The sequence below is a fragment of the Dysidea avara genome, chromosome 4, assembly GCF_963678975.1.
Source record: "Dysidea avara chromosome 4, odDysAvar1.4, whole genome shotgun sequence".
In the NCBI taxonomy this organism is placed as follows: Eukaryota; Metazoa; Porifera; class Demospongiae; order Dictyoceratida; family Dysideidae; genus Dysidea; species Dysidea avara.
The window spans coordinates 13,629,489-13,653,593 of record NC_089275.1 but is presented as its reverse complement, the minus strand read 5'-3'; the positions used below and the strand labels follow the sequence as shown (position 1 = coordinate 13,653,593).

The 24,105-nt window shown below is 38.0% G+C and overlaps 2 protein-coding genes across 8 annotated transcripts in view; one reads left to right on the top strand and one right to left on the bottom strand.

The window, feature by feature from the left end:
* The window catches only part of LOC136253062 (long-chain-fatty-acid--CoA ligase ACSBG2-like), a 318,134-nt gene that overhangs the window by 60,754 nt on the left and 233,275 nt on the right, over positions 1–24,105 (bottom strand). The window lies entirely within an intron of this gene.
* The window catches only part of LOC136253053 (serine/threonine-protein phosphatase 6 regulatory ankyrin repeat subunit B-like), a 201,665-nt gene that overhangs the window by 34,508 nt on the left and 143,052 nt on the right, over positions 1–24,105 (top strand). Inside the window, exons 2-3 of one of the 2 annotated variants that reach the window (XM_066045631.1) lie at positions 15,597–15,660; positions 20,135–20,422. In XM_066045631.1, coding sequence (XP_065901703.1) covers positions 15,630–15,660; positions 20,135–20,422 — 319 coding nt within the window. In that variant the 5' untranslated portion in view covers positions 15,597–15,629. The remainder of the gene's footprint in view (positions 1–15,596; positions 15,661–20,134; positions 20,423–24,105) is intronic. The other variant, XM_066045632.1, reaches the window with a different exon arrangement.

Below are 24,105 nucleotides of genomic sequence, written 5' to 3'. Positions count from 1 at the left end.
AGTTGCTGTCTATTAAGCAGACAGTGACTGATAATGCTTTAGAAGTTTGCCACAAACTACAAGAAGTACAGCAGAATAGTTCTAGAGCAGAACACAAGAAGTCGCACACTCTTCTCTCCAGTCATCAGCCCCAAAGAAGAAACGTAACCTTGGAACTTTGTTGAAGAACTTTGAGTCTAGGATTAGAGAACAACAACCAGGGCCGCCCACAGGGGGGGGGGGGGTGGGGGGGGCAACTGGGGCATTTTGCCCCGGGCCCCAGCCTGAAAGGGGCCCCTGGAGGCTCCATGAAGGGCCCCCTGAATACCTGTTTAAAAGATCGATATACTCTAATAGAGCAGTCAGATCTAAATACTCTAATAGAGCAGTCACAGTATTCTTCAGAGGAGCAGTGTAGCAAGCTTATAGATAAGGAGATATGGTTGGTGATGGGTAGTTATTGTCATTGCCAGCAGGTTGTGACTTTTTTTTTTTTTTTTGGTCTTCACCTTACAACTTGGGTGAAGGGCTCCACTTTAACTCTTTGCCCTGGGCCCCTTAATTTCTCTAGGCGGCCCTGACAACAACAAGAGCATGCTTCCCCTGTCAATCAAGAGGAGCAGTATAAACAGATTGTGATAAAGGAAATAGATGGATATCTGTCAGGGAACAGGCTAGATTTTGAAGAGGACCCACTGATGTGGTAGAAAAGGCAGCAGTTTAACCTTCCAGTACTTGCAAAGCTTGCACAAACGTATTTGTGTGTTTGTGCCACCAGTTTGACATCAGAGAGGCTGTTTAGTACAGCAGGCAATGTTGTCTCACTGTTCAGAGCTACTATGAAACCTGACAAGGTTGATATGTTAGTCTTTTTATCAAAAAAACTTGTAAGTTAATGGTCTATAAAAGTATTGGCATTTTGTTGTACAACTTTTTGATGACAAAAGACTAGCTCATCAACCTTACAGAACTCATCAAGACAAATTATTAATTATGATTGCATACAGTTACAGTATGACATTATAATTGTGAATAATTGAACCTTTTTCAAGTTCAACTGCTTTTCAAATCCTAAAAGTAAAAAAAAAAACAGTTAAGCATTAATTGTGGATAGTAGTCAGTATCTGGCTTGTACATATTTAGTAGGTATTTAGTAATACTACAATATTTATAATCAAAATACTGTGGTATGATATTGATCAATACCGCCCACCCCTACATACATCATGGACTTGCCTTTGTCCTCCTTAGTGTTCCAGTTCTTTTCACTGACAACTGAAAGTGTCTATTTGTGATAGCATGATGTGGCTTCCTGTGGCTGAGTTGGTAACTTGCCAGTATTTTCCATAGTGACTGGATTGATTGCAGAGTTGCTTCTCATACCTACTGTTGTTTGTTTGTAAAACTGTGTAATAGGTGAAAGCAAAGCGTAATGACCACCTTTCAATCTCCAGTATAACTGAGGCATAGATTATAGATTGGGCTCATGAATTGTCTGTATTTTTCACCGTGACTGAATTGATTGTAGAAGTGCTATCCCTACTGTTCATCGTTTATAGTGCTGTATATAACAGGGTGAACACAGCTGACAGCAAAGTGTAATAGCTGCTACTATTTGAGTCAGTAATGGGTGCGCATTCAGGCAAAACATCAACTCTGGCACCATACTTTCTTTTGATGCGATATCCATTGGTTCACTATTCATAGTAATGCTACAAAAAGTAAACAAACAAGTACTGTACAAGAAAAAATGAAGAATTTTAAGTTCGATTAGGGATTATATAAATAAAAAGTAGGAAACAAGGGAGGTCGCCTACACCTACAGATATACTAGTGGAATATATACGGGGAATATGATGATATATCTGCAAATAAACAACCTGTTCAATACTCACTTCAGTCTGTACCCATGACTGAATGAGGAAATAAATGTCCAGCTTCTCAATTTGCTTTTATAAAACTGAGATACTGGTGCTCAGGACTGTGGAACTGCAATAGCATTTACTGCTATTCAAGCATTGGAACATCGTGGGGAGTGTCATAGACATTCAGGGGTCTTCAATAGTGTATGGTGGACTGGTTTGTTGAAGGAGTGTTGGTTTGAGAAGTAAAGCTTATGGCCTTTTGTGCTCCTATTTGTGTAATAGAAGTTTGTTTGTTGTGGCTCATGGTGATACTTCTTTTCAGCAGAATTTTACTACTGGTGTTCCTCAGGGTGTTGTCTGGTCCCTTTGATTGTTTAATCTGTACATTCGTTACCTTAATATAAAGGTTTTATATTGTGACTTGTTTGAATTATGCTGATGACTCATCTGTTGTGAAGGTAATTAAGAACAAGGAGAATTGGATAGCAGCTGATAAAGAGATTATTGCAGAATTAAATGGTGGGGTAGAGTGTGGAACATTAATTTTGAACCTGTTAAATGTCACTCACTGTGTGTATCGTTGAAGTGTGACGTTGAGTGTCACCCCCCTCTATTTATGGACTCCTTTTCTATTGAAGTTGATAATTTGAAGATTTAGAGTTCTATTTTGATCGTAGATTGACTTGGAGCTCTATGATAGAAAATATGTACACTCACTGTCGACAGAGTTGGGAGAACTATACCATGTTAGAGATTTTCTGGGCCCAAGTAGCCTTGCTGTTGTTTCTTAAATCATTTGTGAGCCTGTATGTGAGTATAGTAGTGTTGCTGTTATGGGTGCTGCAGCCACTTCCTTATCTAAACTTGATGCAATACAGAAGATGGCTGAGAAACTGAGTGGATGTACACTTCCCTCACTACATTCTCGCCATGTGGTTAGTACTATGGGCCTACTTTGTAAGTTACTTGATTTCTGAGGTAGAGGACCTCTACACAGTTTTTTCCAACTTTTGTCACTGCTCCATTGATACATTATTATTACTTTAGAAGTTTAAATGCCGATCCTTTATTACTATCCTCATCAATTCAATACACATCTTTGGATCTACGTATTTAGAAGAAGCTTACTTGATGCGATCACTAACATTTGGGCATCTACTCCTTTAGGCATCAGGCTGAGCAGTTCTGAAGAGGGATGGTCTACTGATTTGAAACTGTGTATGTTGTACTGTATGCTCTTTAGATGATATTGTAAATAAAAAGAAAACTAGAGATTAACAATGTCTACTAGTATATCTACACGTGTAGGCGACCTTACTTTTTTTTATGACCCCTAATCGAACTTAAAATTCTTAGTTTTTCTATATACTTGTTTGTTAAATGCTATGAGCAGTTACAGGATTTACAAAGCATATATATGCCATACAGTCTCTCATATATTGTTGATAAGCTTCCAAAAGGTACAGTAAGTATCGCTCTTCCATACTGGGAAGTGTTGACTCAAACTCAATGGGTACTCAAACTGTGGCTGGTTACTAAATAGATGTTATAAAGACATCATGTCACATAGAGCTGTGAAACTGGACAGAATATCATATCCGTTACTGGGCAAATCATAATTGCCGGTTATCCGGTTATCTGAACTTAATAAAAATTTTCTTTGATTTTTATAGGTGGACTTAACATATAAGCTACATGCACCTTAAAATTTATCATACAGTATGATAGTAGTCTATAGTAGGGACATCGAACGTGTGGATAAAACCTGCCTCAATTTTTCCTCACAACAACATGACAGTATTGATTGGATAAAATCAAGCCTAAAGGTGTCTTCAGATCGACCCGAAACGTTTCTGCCAAGTTGCCTCAGAATTTTAAAAAACAATTATTCGACGGAATTTTCTAATTGCTGCCTACCTGATACGTTCAGTCAAGTGTAGCAGAAAACTGGCTAAAACTACAGACTTAATTTTTTTCACAGAAATGTTTCCAATTTGATGAAGAAAAAACCTTTGGTATATTGATGAACATACAATGCTTGCGCTATTGTCTTACCTTTTATCCTCCTTTACCATGATCATCAGTCAAGGTTCTACCGCTAATAGTGTTAATAGACTACAGTAGGACTTCCATCAAAGAATGTATCAAACTATTCAAATACATGTGGTTAGTTTAGCATTGCACCAAATTATTTAAACAGATGTGGCTCAGTGGTTTAGTTGATATCCATCAGTGAGAGCAACTCGCAGTGAACTAGCCATGTGTAAGCCAATAAATATCGTAACAGCATTAAAACTGAGTTGGTCATCCACTACCTGTTTTACAGATTATCTGGGTCTGACCTGGATTGGATCACATGCTAAATCAATTAGTTTAACAATTGTGGACGTGTAGTAACACGTCATAGCATAGCCGTGCTTCTTTTGAACTACAACCACTTATATAAATACCTGTTTGTAGGCATATGGTAGCCATGCCCGTTTATCAGTCTGTATGTATGCATGAATCCATGTCTGTCTGCAGGCTTATGTAGAGCCATGCCCACTAACCAGTTGTTATTGTATGAGTCATAATATATAGTACTGTGATTAACTCTATATAATATTGTGACTGGTTTTGTGAAAAGCAGGCTATTTAGCTTGTAAAAAAAGTTCGCAAGCAAGCATAAGAAAAAGTACTGTGCTACACTCAATGCACAGTAGGGATATTTACTTATTATTGTTTTACAGTATTTGGACATTACGTACTACTCTAATCCAGCGTGTTTCAGTACTTTTTATTGCAGCACTATACACTCCCTACTCTAACTTAAAATTCCTAATTTTTCTTATACTCGTAGTTGATTATACTTGTAGTGGCCAAAATATTAGACACCAAGTCATTATACATAAAGTTGAATCCTATAACAAGCATGACATCAATGTTGCAGAATGAAAAGAGTTCCCAAACCATAAACTTTTGAGTGGAAATATGATGGATCAATTATCCGGTTATGAGAAAATGACTGATAACTGAATTTATAAAAGTAACTGGTCAATTAATCGGTTGACCGGATAAAGAGGCAGTGCATCAGTACTGAAGCCATTCAATTCTGCATTATTGCACTGCCAGTGAAATCATTGCATGACCAGAATTATACACACTTTTACGGCAAGTATACCAGTAATGGTAGGATCCATGCTTGTACATCACTAGTTATCCACATAAGATATAGTCTAATATGTTTTATCAGCTGCACAACACTGTAGCAGACGATAAACAGGTGCCCGGTGACAATCGCTGTGTAGCACTTCAACAATGATGATGGTAGCAGTCTGACCATTCACCTGGTTGTGACACATGAACATAGGTTGTTGTGTAGCATTAATTTCATACAGCTGTGCCTCGCTATGTTTTCACAGCAGTAGGTGTACAAGATTAAAACACGCTTTACCATGGATATTATCAGACCATGATTGGAAACAGAGTTCACATGTTAAAACATTTTGTGTTAAGGGAAGTGTGGAGGTGAAACTTCTGGAAGGACTGAATACACGGCATGTGCTGATGAAGGAATGGAAGGGTTTCTTTGGTACTACTAAGTAGCCAGCCGACTCACGTAGATGTGGGAAGCCAGCTGTGCTACAGAACTAGCACTACTTTCAAAGATGATTGACTAAACATGTTAACACCAACTGTGCATTCTATTAGAGTAGCGTGTGTTGTATTAGAGTAATTTACAGAACTGTGTGGAAGGTCACTTCAGTATACTATAGGTATTAGAGTTTAATATCTATACACTTCTGACTATATGAGCGGTTGATGGCTGTTTTGGAAAATTGGTCCTAGTAAATTTCATGCACTATCCATATTCATGCTTTTACTAATAATAATTTACCACACACAGCCACAAAAAGAAAGCACTTTCCCACAAGAGGAGTCGACTTATGGAGAAGACATTTTCCTGAAAACTGCAGTTTCCATCCAAGCCTTGATTGAACATCTTAGTCATCTTTATTAAGTACACACCAGATACACTTTAATCAAGATGATGATGACTTAAGGTTACATCCTCTCCTTGCTGACACTCCTCCATTTACTGGTTGATACAAGCACAATGCTACACAACATTAAATGTACATGTAATACACAATTATCCACTAAATACAATAATGAGTTGATTAATAAATACACAAGTAGCACAACACAAACTTTGTGTAGTATTTGTATAGTGTACTACACCAGCATGTAGCGTAAGGGACAACACAAAAAGTCGTGCAGTTCTCACTTCTATATGATATGCATCTTCAAAATACATAAATTTACAGATGGTGGCTAGTGTGCCCAGGCCATGTTTGATGTGGACAAGTTCACTAAGTTGCACAAACGTGATCTCATGGCACAGTATAGTTTGCTTTCTTTTGGATTATGCATTATAAATCGTTGCACAAGGCCAGTTGTGAGTGGCAATCAGAGTTGAGGTAATGAGTTACGTTTGTAACACGTTATTTAATAATATTACTCAGCACATGATTGGCTGCATGTTGGGCCCTGACAGCACTGAGTACGGTTGTACAGGCAAGAATGCAGAGTGATAGTGTATGGGGAGGTCTCACTCATGTCACTTGTAGTTGTAGGCTGAGAGTCTATATTTAGAAGATTGGACTTAATTTAAAGCTTGTAACAAACAAATGTTATGCAATAATATTACTATTGTAGTTACAGCCCTCACAGTAATGTGTAATATGTAACTCTTACTATTTTTCTGGGAGTGATATGTAACTGTAACACATTACTCTATAATGACCCCAGCTCTTGTGGCAGTGTAAAAAGTGTGTGACTTACAATGCAACTAAACAGGCAAACTAACAACCAACTGTTTGTTGCACAGCCAATGGAGCTAAACCCAGACATAGATAGAACAAGGATTGGAAATGGAAGTATTCTACGTTATCATTTGTGTACAAAATCCCCATTGTTATGTCACAGCCCTTAGATGTTATCCGTGTTTCGCCTTACTGCGTTGGTACAGATAACTCACTTTCTGTACCAATTTCACTTCAACTACTTCACTACGAGGTTGTATTACACACTAATGGAGCAGTTAGACTGCAATATACTGAGGTAAATGTTTCTGCTGGTTGTAAATTTTGTTTTTAAACTGTGTCAGTTGAAAGCACGGGTCAGACTTGACAAAAGTTTTGCTTGTATCTTTTTCACTAGTAAGTATTTAAACTAATTCGTATGCCAAGTGCATGTCTCATGGCCATAACTAATAAGTAGTGCCTACTTTACCCAGTGAAACTGCTCTGCTTTGTAGTAAGATGTACTAAAAGTAAGCGAAACACGGATCCCACGTGCACCCACTTCCGTTTCCAATCCAGGTAAGCGTTATTGTATCTATGAGTCAGACAAGGTCAGTACTGCTTTACTTTACTCAAATTTCTGTTGGTGCACAGTTTTATTCACCTAGGCTTTTGAAGGCCTGACCCCTTTTTACGACTCAGTTATTTTTTATGCAGTACAACTGTATGACAAAATATAAACGCCAGATCTTAGTATAGTAAAATTACCATGGAAGTGATTGTGCCACAAAATTTCAGAACAATGGCCGGACAGATGTACCAAGTGATCAGCACCTCAATATTTGCAACATTCCTTAGCCTTCTTATTTGTGCATATTTGCAGCAGTGATGATGGTATACTAACCAGATAATCACTGTCACTCTCAAATTTACACCAGGTTTATTACAATGAAAGTTTCAACTATCAAGACACACGATAGTGTGTCGTGCGGCCCAAGAAGCCGGCGCGCCACACCGTAAGTATATTAACAGGAAGAAAGAAAACGCAATTTTCACACCTATGTAGCTCTGTGATCCCTTATCCGATTGGAACCAAATTTGCTGGAGACGTGCCGCCCAATTAGGGTAGTCTACATACCAAATTTGAAGAAAATCGCTCCAGCCATTTCCGAGATACGAGCGAGCAAAATTTCGTTTTAATTTCTTCGTTTTTTTCTTCTTCTTCATCTTCTTCATTTCGCACACTTCGCAAAATTCGCCATAAAACACGAATGCGTGCTCGGATTTGGCTGAAATTTGGCACACTTAAAGGGCTCATTAAGGCAGATCTCCGTACCAACTTTGGTAGGAATCCGATGAACATTCACGGAGTTATGACCGATTATTTGCGTAAAATAAGGTCGAAGGTCTGTCACGCCTACAGGGTAAACGCCTGGGAGGAATCAGTTGAAAATTGATATGTAGATGGAGCAACCATCGTAGGAGTGCCTTTTGTGGTTTGAAAGGAATCGGGATAAAGACCACGGAGATATGACACGAAATCCAACCTGTGTCAAAATTACGCGATTGATTTTTATGAATAAAAAAAACTATTAGTTTTCGTATCTACCAGGCAAACCGCTTAGAGCAACAAGCTGAAAATCAGTATGTAGAATAATCATCATAGAAAGACCTTGCAGTAGTACAGAAGAATCGGATTACAAATCACTGAGTTATGATTCGAAAGGCAACTAGGTGCAGCAAATGCGAGATCGAGATACTCTAATAGAACAGTCACCCTAATAAAGCATTCAGCTGCATTTATAATTTACTCAGTTATATTACATTGTAAGTTATTCTGTAGGGAATTCAGCTACAAACAAGTCACCCTGTAGTCAGATCAGCTAGAAGAAGGTACCTAATAGAGAGTTCAGCTACAAATAAGCCATCATGTAGGGAGTTCAGCTCAAATAAATCACCCTGTAGAGAATTCAGCTACAAACAAATTGCCCTGTAGAGAGATCAGCTAGAAGAAGTTACCTTGTAGAGAGTTCAGTTACAAAGAAACAATCATGCAAAGAAACAATCATGCAAAGAGTTTAGCTACAAACAAATCACCCAGTAAAAAGTTCCGCTATGAACAGATCACACTGTAGAGAGTTCAGTTAGAAGCAAGTCATCCTGTAGAGAGATCAGCTAGAAGAAGTCACCTTGTAGAGAGTTCAGTTACAAAGAAACAATCATGCAAAGAGTTTAGCTGCAAACAAATCACCCAGTAGAAAGTTCCGCTATTAACAGATCACACTGTAGAGAGTTCAGTTAGAAACAAGTCATCCTGTAGATAGATCAGCTAGAAGAAGTCACTTTGTAGAGAGTTCAGCTACAAAGAAACCACCATGTAATAGAGTTCAGCTGCAAACAAATCACCTGTAGAGAATTCAACTACAAACAAATCACCCTGTAGAAAGATCAGCTAGAAGAAGTTACCTTGTAGAGAGTTCAGCTACAAACAAATCACCCTGTAGAAAGTTCAGCTACAAACAAGTCACCCTGTAGAGAGATCAGCTAGAAACAAGTCATCCTGTAGATAGATCAGCTAGAAGAAGTCACTTTGTAGAGAGTTCAGCTACAAAGAAACCACCATGTAATAGAGTTCAGCTGCAAACAAATCACCTGTAGAGAATTCAGCTACAAACAAATCACCCTGTAGAAAGATCAGCTAGAAGAAGTTACCTTGTAGAGAGTTCAGCTACAAACAAATCACCCTGTAGAAAGTTCAGCTACAAACAAGTCACCCTGTAGAGAGATCAGCTAGAAACAAGTCATCCTGTAGAGAGTTCAGCTAGAAGAAGTTACGTTGTACAGAGTTCAGCTACAAAGAAACTACCATGTAGAGAGTTCAGCTGCAAATAAATCGCCCTGTAGAGAATTCAGCTACAAACAAATCACCCTGTAGAAAGATCAGCTAGAAGAAGTTACCTTGTAGAGAGTTCAGCTACAAACAAATCACCCTGTAGAGAGTTCAGCTACAAAGAAACTACCATATAGAGAGTTCAGCTGCAAACAAATCGCCCTGTAGAGAATTCAGCTACAAACAAATCACCTTGTAGAAAAGTAGATCAGTTAGAAGAAGTTACCTTGTAGAGAGTTCAGCTACAAACAAATCACCCTGTAGAGAGTTCAGCTAGAAACAAGACACTCTGTAGAGAGATCAGCTAGAAACAAGCCACCCGTAGAGAGTTCAGCTAGAATAAGTTACACTGTAGAGAGTTTGGCTACAAAGAAACTACCATGTAGAGAGTTCAGCTGCAAACAAAACGCCTGTAGAGAATTCAGCTACAAACAAATCACCCTGTAGAAAGATCAGCTAGAAGAAGTTACCTTGTAGAGAGTTCAGCTACAAACAAATCACCCTGTAGAGAGTTCAGCTACAAACAAGTCACCCTGTAGAGAGATCAGCTAGAAACAAGTCATCCTGTAGAGAGTTCAGCTAGAAGAAGTTACATTGTAGAGAGTTCAGCTACAAAGAAACTACCATGTAGAGAGTTTAGCTACAAATAAATCGCCCTGTAGAGAATTCAGCTACAAACAAATTACCCTGTAGAAAGGTCAGCTAGAAGAAGTTACCTTGTAGAGAGTTAAGCTACAAACAAATCACCCTGTAGAGAGTTCAGCTAGAAACAAGTCACCCTGTAGAGAGATCAGCTAGAAACAAGCCACCCGTCGAGAGTTCAGCTAGAAGAAGTTACCTTGTAGAGAGTTCAGCTACAAACAAATCACCCTGTAGAGAGTTCAGCTACAAACAAATCACCCTGTAGAGAGATCAGCTAGAAACAAGCCACCCGTAGAGAGTTTAGCTAGAAGAAGTTACACTGTAGAGAGTTCAGCAGTTTAGCTGCAAACAAATCGCCCTGTAGAGAATTCAGCTACAAACAAATCACCCTGTAGAAAGATCAGCTAGAAGAAGTTACCTTGTAGAGAGTTCAGCTACAAACAAGTCATCCAGTAGAGGGATCAGCTAGAAGGATCACCTTGCAGAGAGGTCAGCTACAAAGAAATCACCCTGCTTCATCTTTTCTTCTTCCTGTAGTAAAGAAAAAAACGACAGGTTAAAAAGCCCTAAAGCCGGCCTATAGCCCTAAAGCCGGCCATAGACCGGCTTTGGGGTATACAAATACAAAAAGAAGTGAAATCTAATCCAAAACAGCCAAGCTGTAAAAAAAGAGTGCGGCCCTGAGAAAGGCTATGGTGAAAAAAGATGTGAAATCCAAGGTGGCGGCCAAGAAATGGCTGTGATGGTAGGTTAATGGTAAAAACTTTAATAACAACAATTCAGTGAATTTGGTGCCGCTTGGTCTAGGCACAAAATCCACTTGAATTGTCGTTATTAAAATTTTTACCATTAACCTACCATCGCAGCCATTTCTTGGCCGCCACCTTGGATTTCACATCTTTTTTCACCATAGCCTTTCTCAGGGCCGCACTCTTTTTTTACAGCTTGGCTGTTTTGGATTAGATTAACTTAACACGATGAAAAATTCTTTACTTCACACCCTTAAATGTTGCAGTGTCAAACTTATTCCTAAAAGAACAGCACACATTTAGAGTCTATACACAAGGAAGACAAGATTATTGGCATGAAAACAATGGATGGTCTGTTGCTCTTAATCTATTACAGATACAAACTTAAAACATAGCCTATCCATTATATTCTATCACAGATAATCACCTTGACAACTCAAAATGATTAAAAGATGCTTGTGTGGTTAGTTTCACACTCATTAGTGAAATAGGCACAATGATACAACTGACTGAGATTTACCATAAGTCACAAATTTGTTACCATAACATTTCTTAAAGTCACAGTACAGTATCACTATTAAATAGCGCGTCAATATATAGTATACATAGGTTCCGCGAAAACCTTTTCCAATCCAAGTGTTCTAATATCTATGGCTTTACAACTTTGCTCACTAGTTTATTAATTCTATGTCATGCAATTAGGTAATGTTGCATCATAAACTTAAACGACTTCACAACGTAAACAATACTGACACACTATCCCTTTAAGTGTCACAGCTCTAACACCACATTGAATGAAAACCTTTCAACTCTGGTGACGACAAAGGTTGCAAAGTTGTTATCAAAAGGGGCAACCATATGTGACTGAATTTGACAAAACAAGGCTTCCACACATCCAATTTTCTGACTTTAACCAACTGTAACTTGACTACTCAGTATGTCATTGACCTAAAACTTTCCAACAATTCTTCCGTAGAATTGTAAAATAACAGGCCAAAATTTGAAACTAATGGCATACTCCGACATTGAGTTAAGATGCTTCAAAGTCATATAAGTGGGTGTGTGTGGAAGCCTTGTTTTGTCAAATTCAGTCACATATAGAGACACAGCAACTAAACAACTTTGTGTCCCTGATGGACAAGAAGATTTGAGGGACAGAAATCAATAATAAATCTGAAGGGCCTTAAGTTTTTGTTAAGGCTTTCTCCCAGATCTCCTCAATCCAGTAAACTTAATGGCCAAATCGAACTGAAGGATGCATACCTCCAGGTACTGTATTAATCCACCCAGATCAATCACTTCTCACTTTCTCTGGAAGCAGAAATGCTACTGAAGTTATAGTTAAACTCCAGCACAAGTAGGATATGAGTAGGATATTGTAGTTATCAACCCGAAGCCAAGGTCAAGGTGTTGACAACTAGATATCCTACGAGCACAGGTGGGGTAAAACTGGCTTCTATTCCACACTTTGAAGCAGCTGAGTTCACAAACAATGTGTCAATAAGGCTAGATAAGCATGTCAGTTGTGTGTGGTTTTAATTTTTGTGTGTGTGGCTTTAACCTTTGCTGTATAGTTTAGTTTTGTAGTGTCGATTAGACAAGACATGCGTATCAGATGATTACAATAATAGTACACATCACATGCACATATTCTAAGTATGTATCATGATATAATAGTGTGCATGGTGCATAGTTTGTCACACCACATCTCTCTTTCTTGGGCTATACTGCCTGAATCTTACGGGTGGCTGTGTAGCAGTTCCGGTCATTGGTTGAGTAATAGGATGTTGACACTCTGGGCTGAAGCTTGATTGTCTGACACAATGTTTAAGTGTGTTCAGCTTCTCCTTACTCACCCGTTTGGAGTGTCAACAATGTATTATTGAGGAGCATCACTCGTCCAGTAACTGTTGGACCTGGTGGGATATAAACTTCAGTATTGTTAGGAATGGGTGGTAAAGGATGATCATAAATCACTTTCTGTTGTTGCTTGAACTGACTGTCCATGTCTTGAAATCATTTGAGATATTTCGATGTAAGTTGTAGCTGTTCCATAGTTGTTGGCTAAGTATTTCAAAGGCGTCTCCCCATAAGTAGCTCGGCTGGTGACAAATTGCACCATGGAATTGCTTTGTTACATTAGCAAAGCTGTATAAGGATCATCTGACTGCCTCAGCAATTTATTAGCAGTTTGTATGTCTCATTCGACTTGGCCATTACTCTGAGGGAATAATGGACTGCTAGTTATGTGGTGAAGGTTACAGGACTTTGCAAATGCAGCAAACTCACAGGAGGTCCATTGTAGCTCATGACAGTCCCTGCTATGCTGTAACAAGACAAAATTGATAGTTGTTTAAATAAAACAGTTCTGTTCCAAGCCTCTGCCCCATGGATAGTCTGGCAACTGAGATGGAATAAGAGGTTTTTTTATGTGGAGATGATTATCTTACACATGTAGGGCACTTTGCAATTGTGACACTGATTTGTTTTGATATTCCAGACCACCAGACTGAAATCTTGGCATGCAAATGACATCTCTGAATGCCCTGACGGCCAATGTGAAGCTTTTGTAACATTTCCTGCTGCATGGAGAGGGGTATCACAATACAAGAACCATATAGCAGTAAGTCATCATGTTCTGTTAACTGATCTCTTAAGTTCCAGCATGGCTTCAGAGAAAGGCTGCGGAGGTTCTTGTTAGGCCAATCATGCTTTCAGTATGATATTAGTGTGGAACAGGTTGGGTCAGAGTTCTGTGCTGTCTTTAGGTCACTGATGCGTTGACTGCTCGCCGGTAAATGGGCTACAGTTAGTGTTAGGAGTAACTCTGCTTCCTCTTATATCTTATTGGATTCTGCTGCTGAGACAGGGGCTCATGACAAAGTTTCTACAGTGTACATTTGTTTGCTGGGAACATGTGTAATGTTGTAGTCAAATCTTCATATATGGAGCCGAAACCATGTAATGTTGCAGTGAATATGTGGAACATGTGTAATATTGTAGTCAATTCTTGGGGATAGACTATCCAAGTTTTTGGTTCCAAGTAAAGATATCAGTGGGGTTTGTGGTCAGTCTCAATGGTAAATGTTTTGCCTGTATAATGCTATTTATTATTGTGGTTACCACAAAACATAAACAAATTACCTAAGTACATACCAGAGCCTTGACACCAGCCCTCCAGTGGTATTGCAGCTGCTGAACTGAATAGACTAATAATTTGCTGGCCGCAGCCCATTACAACCAATTTCCGATTATGGTAAAAACAGCTAATTATTGGCTTCTACCGATTACTGATCTGATTATCGGTACAATTCTAGAAACAACGTTTCTATCAGTTTTCTGTCGTCTCCAGACTCGCAGAGCAAGCAGAGCTAAGCCAAGTGAGCACACCTTTATTGTACGGAAGACAGTTCTAGCATCTACCAATATTACTGATGATGGCAGAAAGTGTACAACACAGTGATAGGGAAGTTTGACTCCTTCTTCAAAGTGACAAGGAACGTAATTTTTGAGGGAGCTTGCTTCAATCATCACATTCAACTGGATAGAGAATTTTATCGTAGAACTCTATGACCTGGCAGAATTCTGCAACTATGGACAGCTCAAGGGAGAGATGCATGATTCGCGATAGACATTGTCATCAGAATCCGTGACCGCTATCTTTCTGAATCTTTACAACTAGATCCTAATCTGCATTGGAAAAGGCTAAACGTGCAATCCGCTAACATGAAGCTGTCCAGGCCCAGCAAAAAGTACTCAAGGGAGGTACTGATTCAACCAGCAGTGAACTAGATAGACTGCAATTCAACAGCTGTAACTTTAATAAGAAAACATGGCCACACACACACAGCGGAACAGCAAAGACAGCGAAACAGCAAAGACTTGCCCTGTCCAACATTAATATCACACTTGTAGTAGGACTCTGATATAGGTATAATCACTTGCTGCCTATTGCTTTGACCGCTATGAATACTATCTGACAAACTGTACTACAAATTTTAAGGGTAGTATAGCTTACAGTGTACATATTGAGTGCAGTATGAAAATTATAGAAAATGTTATTTAATTCAGTTACATGGTTAACCGACAGTTATGATCTGCTCAGTAACCAATCATGATCTTCAGTCCAGTTTCACAGCTCTAAGCTACATATAAGTGCCTGCTCCAAAATCTTGCTGTAGGTATGTGTGCTATTGATATGTACTTTCTCATTTGCTACAATTGTGCATACATATATATATGTATATCATTTTTATACTGAAAAAGCAATTATTATATCGAGGGAAACTGAGTCTTGTTACTTGTATAACCAGACTACCTTATTTGCCAGGCATGGTGCTTATCAATTAGAAAATATAAGTCACTATTCTGAAAAGGAAAGATTGCACTTATAGTCTCTAATCAATAAGACATAGCGTTATAGATAAACCACAATGTATGGTTAAAAACACTTGACTGCAATGTACAAATTAACAACATTTAAATGTCCTTCCTTATCACACAATGTCACTTGTGAACTCAAGTAGTGATAGAGCACTGCATAGGATGCACAAATTACTGAGAAGTGTTGACCAGTAAAGATGTCAAAAAATTAATGAACAATGTGCAATCTAAGTAGCATTTACAATATGAATCCATATGTACAGTACTGTAGCTAATACTTTCTTTGTTATATTTCTGTACTTAGCAGAGATGTGGTGATAGATATATATTATGATAAATGGCTAAGATGGACTCAGATAAATCAAAAGGTGAGGTAGCAGCTATAATTTATTATCAAGATTTTATGTACATACGTGTGTATATATGAATTGGCCTGTCATATTGGTACACTTTCCTGACTCTTAACATATTATGCTATGGCCATGTAATTTTAGCACTTATTACCATTCAAAATTATCCTGGTACTGCAATATGAGCTGTTATAAACAGGTTTAATGAGAAGGCATGGAATTGCATATTATAATATTACATCCCTTTTACATAAGGCAATCCAGATTTGTGTAGGGTGAAAAGATCGGTAAAATCAATGCAGACAAATGTTATTTTGAAGTATTCTGCTAACTGCATTATTTTATCAATTTATCACTACCTGTATCAACAATCTTGTAGTCATACTTAAGCAATACAGGACAACATTTTTGTACAGGTAGTTTATAAACACGAAACTTAAATTGCCTACTTTTAGGGTATGAAAAGTAACTTATGCCTAAGTTTACTACCTGTTTCAGTCCTCAAGTTACCCAATTTTGTTTTTGTTTGATAGGTTAGTTTTAGTTGACATCACATTTCTTTTGTCCTACAAAAATGATTGGTAATTTGTACACATGGTACATTTTTTTGTGACCACACTTCTTCGTTAAATGCATCTATAGTGTGGAGTGCAATTTGTGTACACATGTCCTGTTTTTGCAGGTCTGGTCACATCTTTAGAGGTGAATATCGTATCTCCAAGTAATAGACATTATAGATTGTATTCTTCTCAATTTGCCTGTTTAACTTTCTGCTGAATATGTAATACAAGTAGAATTTAAGTTTGATTGGGATCATAGAAAAAAGTAGGGAAACAAGGGAGATTGCCTACACCTGCAGATATACCAGTGGACATTTAATTACTACTTCAGTGTATGTCCATGACTGAATTAGAGATTAAGTGTCCACTAGTGTATCTGGAGGTATAGGCAACCTATCTTGTTTCCCTACTATTAGGCTTGAGTACATTATGCTTTTTAAATTACCTATTATTCTTTCTGGCAATTCATTTTTTATTCACCTATTATTCCTAAATTATTCCCAAATATTCCTGGAGTAATTCCTGGAATTGTAAAAGTCAAATGGATATTCTTCTGCAACTGAAAATATAACCACTTGTAAACATAAAAACTATACCCAAAGATCGAGATACTCCAATAGAGCAGTCACAACTAAACTTGTCTGATTGTTCTATTAGGTTAAATGACTGCTCTATTAGAGTATTTTGATTTTTTTGCCCGATTTTGTGCTAGCAATGATTGTGGATGTTCCTTTACAAATTTTTCTGCAATACTACACAAAAATGTGTGAATTCTAATTAATTATTCCAGAAGATCACCCTATTTTTCTGGAATTATTCCTGATTCTTTTTACCACCAATTATTCAAAAAATTACTCCGGCATAATGCATGCATGCCTACCTACTATCGTCCCTAATGAACATAAATTCTTAATTTTTCCTTGTACTTGTTTTTTTCACTTTTGTGGCATTATTATGACTGGTGAACCCATGCATACCACATCAGAAAGAAAGGATGGCATCAGAAGTAAATGTTTTATCTGAAAGTGTACCGCAGCTATCATTTACTGATTCAAAGGTGAAGTTGCCATTATGCTTCATGTTCAGCTTGTTACACAGCACTGCAAATGGAGGACAGTAGGAGAAGCACCTCTGTAATCAATCCAGTCACCATGAAATATATGGACGATTTGGGAGCCCTAGTTGTCAATTACTAATGTGGCCATTACACTGAGTTTTCAGCCCCTTTCGCAGCATTGCAAATAGGTCTGATGAAATACAGGAAAAACAGCAGTAGAAGTGCCTCTGTAATTAATCCTGTCACTATGGAAAATTTTGATGATTCCTGTTTAGTCATTGCACTACCGCAAATCAACACCTTGTGCTGTCAGCAAAAAGAAGTGGGACATTAAGAAAGGCAAAGGTAAGTCCATAACACGTGCATTGCATGTACTGTGGTATGCCAAAAGGTGCATATTAGGATGAAGTGATGTTGAACAGTGAAAAAATCAAGCCTGTAGTGTTAGTCATTATCAAGTTACACTTGCCTGAAGGCATCAGGCAGTTAGTCAGTAGAAAATTTCAATTAAAAAAACAAACTAAAACAATTTATTCGGAACGTTTAGGGTTATACTTAAGGCACTTTTGGGCTTGGTTATACCTAACCAATACAACCAACATGCCAGTGTGGTATTGTCAAGCTGGTTTTTGGGTGATAACAGTAAAACCCAAGCCTCTGTGATCCCTAGTATACAGTACTACTGTACTGATGATTATCATAACTATTAATGCAGTATATGCATAGGTGTGTAGCAAAGCTCAAATTAAGGGTATATGAGAGTAGATGTGTATACCTTGTTAATGTTTTGAATTAAGATACCTTTTATATATATAGCTGTTTAGCAGTTCCAAGTTGCAGCAAAAAAAGGATACGAAACAGATTTTCTCTTGTGGGAAAGATACAGTTTATGTACTGTAGACTCTGGTTATTAAGCACATGCATGCACACCTTATTGACAGGAATTATTTATGTACAACACTTGTTAAGTGCATGTGCTTATCAATGACTCCAAGCAGTTTCTACTAGGAGGGCATTATTTATGTCCAGCATACTGTATAGTAGGGACCACAAAGATGTGGGCGTGGTCCATGAAAAACATCACCCAAAAACCAGCCTCACTTTTTCCTGACAATGATGAGGCAGTATTGGTTAGGTAAAACCCAAATAAACCTTCAGATTGGTCCAAAAGTTTTTCTATGAGTTGCTATGGATTTTTTTCTTTCATTTTTAAAATATTAAATGGAATCTTCTACTGACTGACTGTCTGACTGACTGACTGACTGACTGACTGACTGACTGACTGACTGACTGACTGACTGACTGACTGACTGACTGACTGACTGACTGACTGACTGACTGACTGACTGACTGACTGACTGACTGACTGACTGACTGACTGACTGACTGACTGACTGACTGACTGACTGACTGATGCCTTCAGACTAGCGTAACTCAATAATGGCTAAAGGTATGGGCTTGATTTTTTCACTGTTTGATATTGCTTCAGCCAGACATGTGCCTTTTGGCATACCGTAGTGCATACAATGTATTCTTCAAGGACTTACCAGTGTCTTCCTTTGTGTCCCATTCATCTTTGATAACAGCAAAAGGTGTCAATTTGGTGGTAGCATGTGATGGCTTCCCTTCATAACAGAAATCGTCCGTACTTTTTATAGTGGCTATTTTGATTGTCGAGGTGCTTTTCGAATAGTTTTTGATTTGTAATACTGTGCTGTGTAACGGGTTGAACATAGCTGACCACAAAGCATGATAGATACTTCAATTTTCAGACAATAATTGGTAGCTGGGTTGCATGGTGCCATTTCTTTCGTTTGATGCTGTATGCATGAGTTCACCTGTCATAATAATTTTATTTTACAAACAAAGTTAACAAACAGGTACAAAAAACCAATTGAAATTTTCAACTAGAGTAGGGGCCATAGCACATCAATAAAAAGTACTGAAACAAGCTGGAGTAGTGCATGATATTAAATCACTGACAGTAAAACAATAAGAAGTGTTATATCCCTACTGTGCATTTCTGTTACTGTATCTTGCGCACAGTAGGGATATAACACTTCTTATTGTTTTACTGTGATTTAATATCATGCACTACTCCAACTTGTTTCAGTACTTTTTTATCAATGTGCTATGTATGGTCCCTACTCTAGTTGAAAATTCCATTTTTTTGCTTACTTGTCATTACAGGTGGTAGTATGTATCTGCTGCACATGTGCCTGGTGAGGCATCAAGTGTGCTGTGCTAACACTTCTGGTTTACTCAATTCTGTATAGCATGAGGTTGCAGTAGCAATTTCAACTATGCATGCACTGAAATAGGTGTCCAACACAATCATACCATCTGTGCTTCGTAGGCATTTATGTGTTAGTAACCGTGTGTGTCTAATAACTAGAGTTTGCAATACTAAATTTGAGGCATAACAGAATGGAGACTTAAAACTGAAGACTTCTGAAATACCAATGGTGTGATACTTATAGCAACTTGTGCTACAACTATGTGTAAAGTGCATGTTGATCACTGAAACCATAATTCCCTAGCATACACAGTGGAAACAGAGTGTTAGGGAGGCCATCTCCTTCCCTTTGTTGGTCAATTCACAAAAATGAGAGCAACCAGCTGTTCAATTGTGTACGTTTCATAGCCTCTCACTCTTTGTCCTGCTCCACCACCTCTGTGGCTTCCAGTCTTTGTGCTAAGAATGCACTTTCATGTAATTTTATAATTCGAGTCCTGAAATTTCCTGGTTTATTTCTATCTTGGCATACAAAATATGCTGTACATTCATACATTGAGATTAATTCTACTAATGTAATCTAGAATAGTTATGTTGTACTGCAATTAACCTTATTTGTGGTGTTGATAACATTCGTAGAACATGACCAACTTACTTTAAAAGAGTTGAATCTAGTAATAACCCATGAACCTGGAGTAGCTACCAAATGGTATAAACTTGGAGTGGAGTTGCTGGATAGTAACACTGCTGTACTAGATGTGATAGAGACCAACCAACAAAGTGATGATGATCGGTGCAGTAGAATGTTCAAGAAGTGGCTTGAGATGAAATCTGATGCCAGTTGGAGTCAACTAGTTACAGCATTGAACAATATTGGATTGAACAGTGCAGCAGATAGTGTTCATCATAAAAAATTTTTGAAGAAAGGTTAGTCTACATTACAACTACTGAGTTATGATCAGCATCTTGTAGTAGACTCTTAGTCTTCCACAAAACTCAGTTATGTTGGCCCATTATGTATGTACCTACCAATTCAATGGATGCCAAATGTTTAGTACCACTGCCAACTTTGGGTGGTCATAAGGCTATGTAATAAAAATATATTACAAATTTAAGATAACCTAGTGCAGGAGTGAAAGGACTACTGCTGCTAAGTAACCACAAAGTTATAAGAAGTCAACTGTTGTTTTATGATCTAACAGCAAAAAACCAGGAAATGATTTGTGTTGTCACCTAGCAATTTGATTATTTAGTTTACAAGTACACAAATAAAATTTGGAATTTTCAACTAGAGTAGGGACCATAGCACATTGATATAAAGTACTGAAACAAGCTGGAGTAGTGCATGATATTAAATCACAGTAAAACAATAAGAAGTGTTATATCCCTACTGTGCTCAAGATACCATAATGGAAAATGCACAGTAGGACCGGCATATAACACTTCTTATTATTTTGCTGTGGTTTAGTATCATGCGGTACTCTAGCTTGTTTCAGTACTTCTTACCTATGTGCTATGGTCCCTACTCCAGTTGAAAATTCCAAATTTTTTTTGTGCATTTGATTGTTAACTTTTTTGTAATAATTTACATTATTCTGGTGAGCCTACCTATACCGTGAAAGAGTACCCCAGCTTTATCATTTATTGTCTGAAAAGTGAAGTATCCATTCTGCTTTTTTGTCAGCTACGTTAGACCCCTGACACAGCATTACAAATAAGAACTATTTGAAAAGTACACTTGCAATCCATGCATATCGCATCAAAAGAAAGAAATGGGCACACCCCAGTTATAACAATTGTGACCGGATTTGTAAAAAGGTACCTTTTTCACAACCAAAATTTGACCCATTTTTTAACTTTGAAGGTTCATAACGGGCGTCTGTATTTAGCGGATCACGGATCAACGGATCACGGATCGGCGGATCACGTGATATGCATGCTCAACTCGATTTTGAGCACTGGGAAATATTTATACCCTAGTGTAACATACAGCATACTGTAGAATTTATATTTTATCCACAGGTAGGAAGCCTGAAGAGATTTCAATCGATACTATATAACTATAATAATTAGAGCGCGCGCGTATTAAAAATTTAACACACGTACAGAGTAAGATTATTTTAATTCACCTTAAAACTGAATCACTGATGTATTCTTTACACCAACACAATATTCAATAGACTAGTTCTGTATTGCAAAAACAAACGACAAAGGATACGCTAGCGCACTCACGTGTGAATAGGCTTCTAATATGTTGGCGTGTATCCTTTGTCGTTTGTTTTTGCAATACAGAGCTAGTCTATTGAGTATTGTGTTGGTGTAAAGAATACATCAGTGATTCAGTTTTAAGGTGAATTAAAATAATCTTACTCTGTACGTGTGTTAAATTTTTAATACGCGCGCGCTCTAATTATTATAGTTATATAGTATCGATTGAAATCTCTTCAGGCTTCCTACCTGTGGATAAAATATAAATTCTACAGTATGCTGTATGTTACACTAGGGTATAAATATTTCCCAGTGCTCAAAATCGAGTTGAGCATGCATATCACGTGATCCGCCGATCCGTTGATCCGTGATCCGCTAAATACAGACGCCCGGTTCATAACCTTTTTTGTCATGACATATAATTGCCTGAAATTTTCCGTAAGTGTAGCTACAGTAACTGGCTGTATTGTGATACTAAGAGCAAGCGAATCAGTCTAAGGACTCAAGTGTTACATCATTTTGCTTGCTGGTATGTAAAATGTGTGGAAAAGGAACGCTTTCACAAATCCGGTCACAATTGTTGTCTAAAAAGTGAAGTATCTGTTGCGCTTCATTGTTAGTTATGCTAAACCCATTACACAGTAGTACGAATCCAGAACTGTTCAAAAAGCACCTCTGCAATTAAAGTAGTCACTATGAAAAGTACGGATGATTTCCATTATGGAGGGAAGCCATCACGTGCTACTGCCAAATTCACTTTTTTTTGCTGTCAGCATAGATGAATTGGACACATAGGAGGACACTGGTAATTGCATGAAGAATGTATGCACGTACTGTGGTATGCCAAAAGGTACCTCTAGGGCTGAAGTGACATCAAACAGTGAAAAATAAATAAAATAACCCGTAGCCTTAGCCGTTATCAAGTTACGCTTGTCTGAAGGCATCGGTCGGTCAATTACTTACTCAGTCAGTCAGTCAGTCAGTCAGTCGGTCAGTCAGTCAGTCAGTCAGTCAGTCAGTCAGTCAGTCAGTCAGTCAGTCAGTCACTAGAAATTTCCATTGAGTATATTTTTTTGAAAGTCCGTAGCAACTTGTTGAAAGCATTTTGGGTTGATCTCAAGGCTTGTTTGGGCTTAGTTTTGTCTAACCAGTACTACCTCATTGTTGTCTGGGAATCAAAAGTGAGGCTGGTTTTTGGGTGATGTTCTTTCATGGGCCGTGCCTACACCTTTGCGGTCCCTACTATACAGTACTATCATAATATATGATAATACGGTATAGTTGTTTAAGTTGTTTGTTATAGACTTATAGGCAATCCTTTTGGTTGTCTTGTTTTTGTACACTGGTAATCACAACACCATAGTTCTTGCTGTGAACTGAGTGGCTATATATATGGCCTGTTATTTTCAAATTCACCTTATATGGTTATTTTTTGCACCCTAGCTATTGTCAAGGGCCACCACTGCAAGCCAGTATACTGTACTATCATAATTTTATGTGGCCTGTAACCATAAAATACTACAATACACACAAAGACATTTCAAGTTTTGAATAACCTCTATCTAATCTATACCGCAGTCACATACCTAAAAAGCAGAAAACAATTTTAGTTTAAGTAAGTTCTCATTGACGTGGGCTGGCTAATTTTAGTTAACTGTTTTAAACATCATTTTTGATTGATAGAAATATAATTCCTGTACACAAGACTCTTTGAATCTCTTATAATATTAGCAATTCCAAAGTTGGTAAGCATTTGTCACACAATCTGCTATTGCATTTACACCCCTGTACCCTGCACACACACACACACGCACATGCACACGCAAACACACACAGACCATGTGAAGAAATTAACTCACCCCGATTGGAGATATTTCATGCTACTACGGTGTCAATCTTGGGCTTTTTTCTTCACTCAGAAGGCTCCCTGATGTGTGAAAAGCAGTATCAAGGAAGAGTATCCCTTGATTATGAATCCATACACAAACTTCTGATCAATCCATACGGTACTGATTACAATCCATACAATCCATACATTCAATCCATACAGCACAGATTACAATCCGCACAGTAACGACAAAGACTTTAATTGTTCAATTTTAATGTAATGAGCAATCCACTTTATGCTTTGGTTACTGGTATCAATGCTATCAGTTATCTGAGCACACATCATCTAGCACCTCCAAGCTTGTTTTTACGAACCTGTACATTCCTTCATCCGTTCACTATAGTGTCATGAAGACAAGAGTGTTGAGCCAAAGCGGCAATTGGAAACAGTGGAAATGGAAAGTGTAGATGGAAAATGGAAAACGAAAATTGTCAAATCTATCAGTCTCATAAGGAAATGATGGCCCTAAGAGCCTAGCCTTTTTAAGATGACATGGCTGTTTTGATGAAGTCAT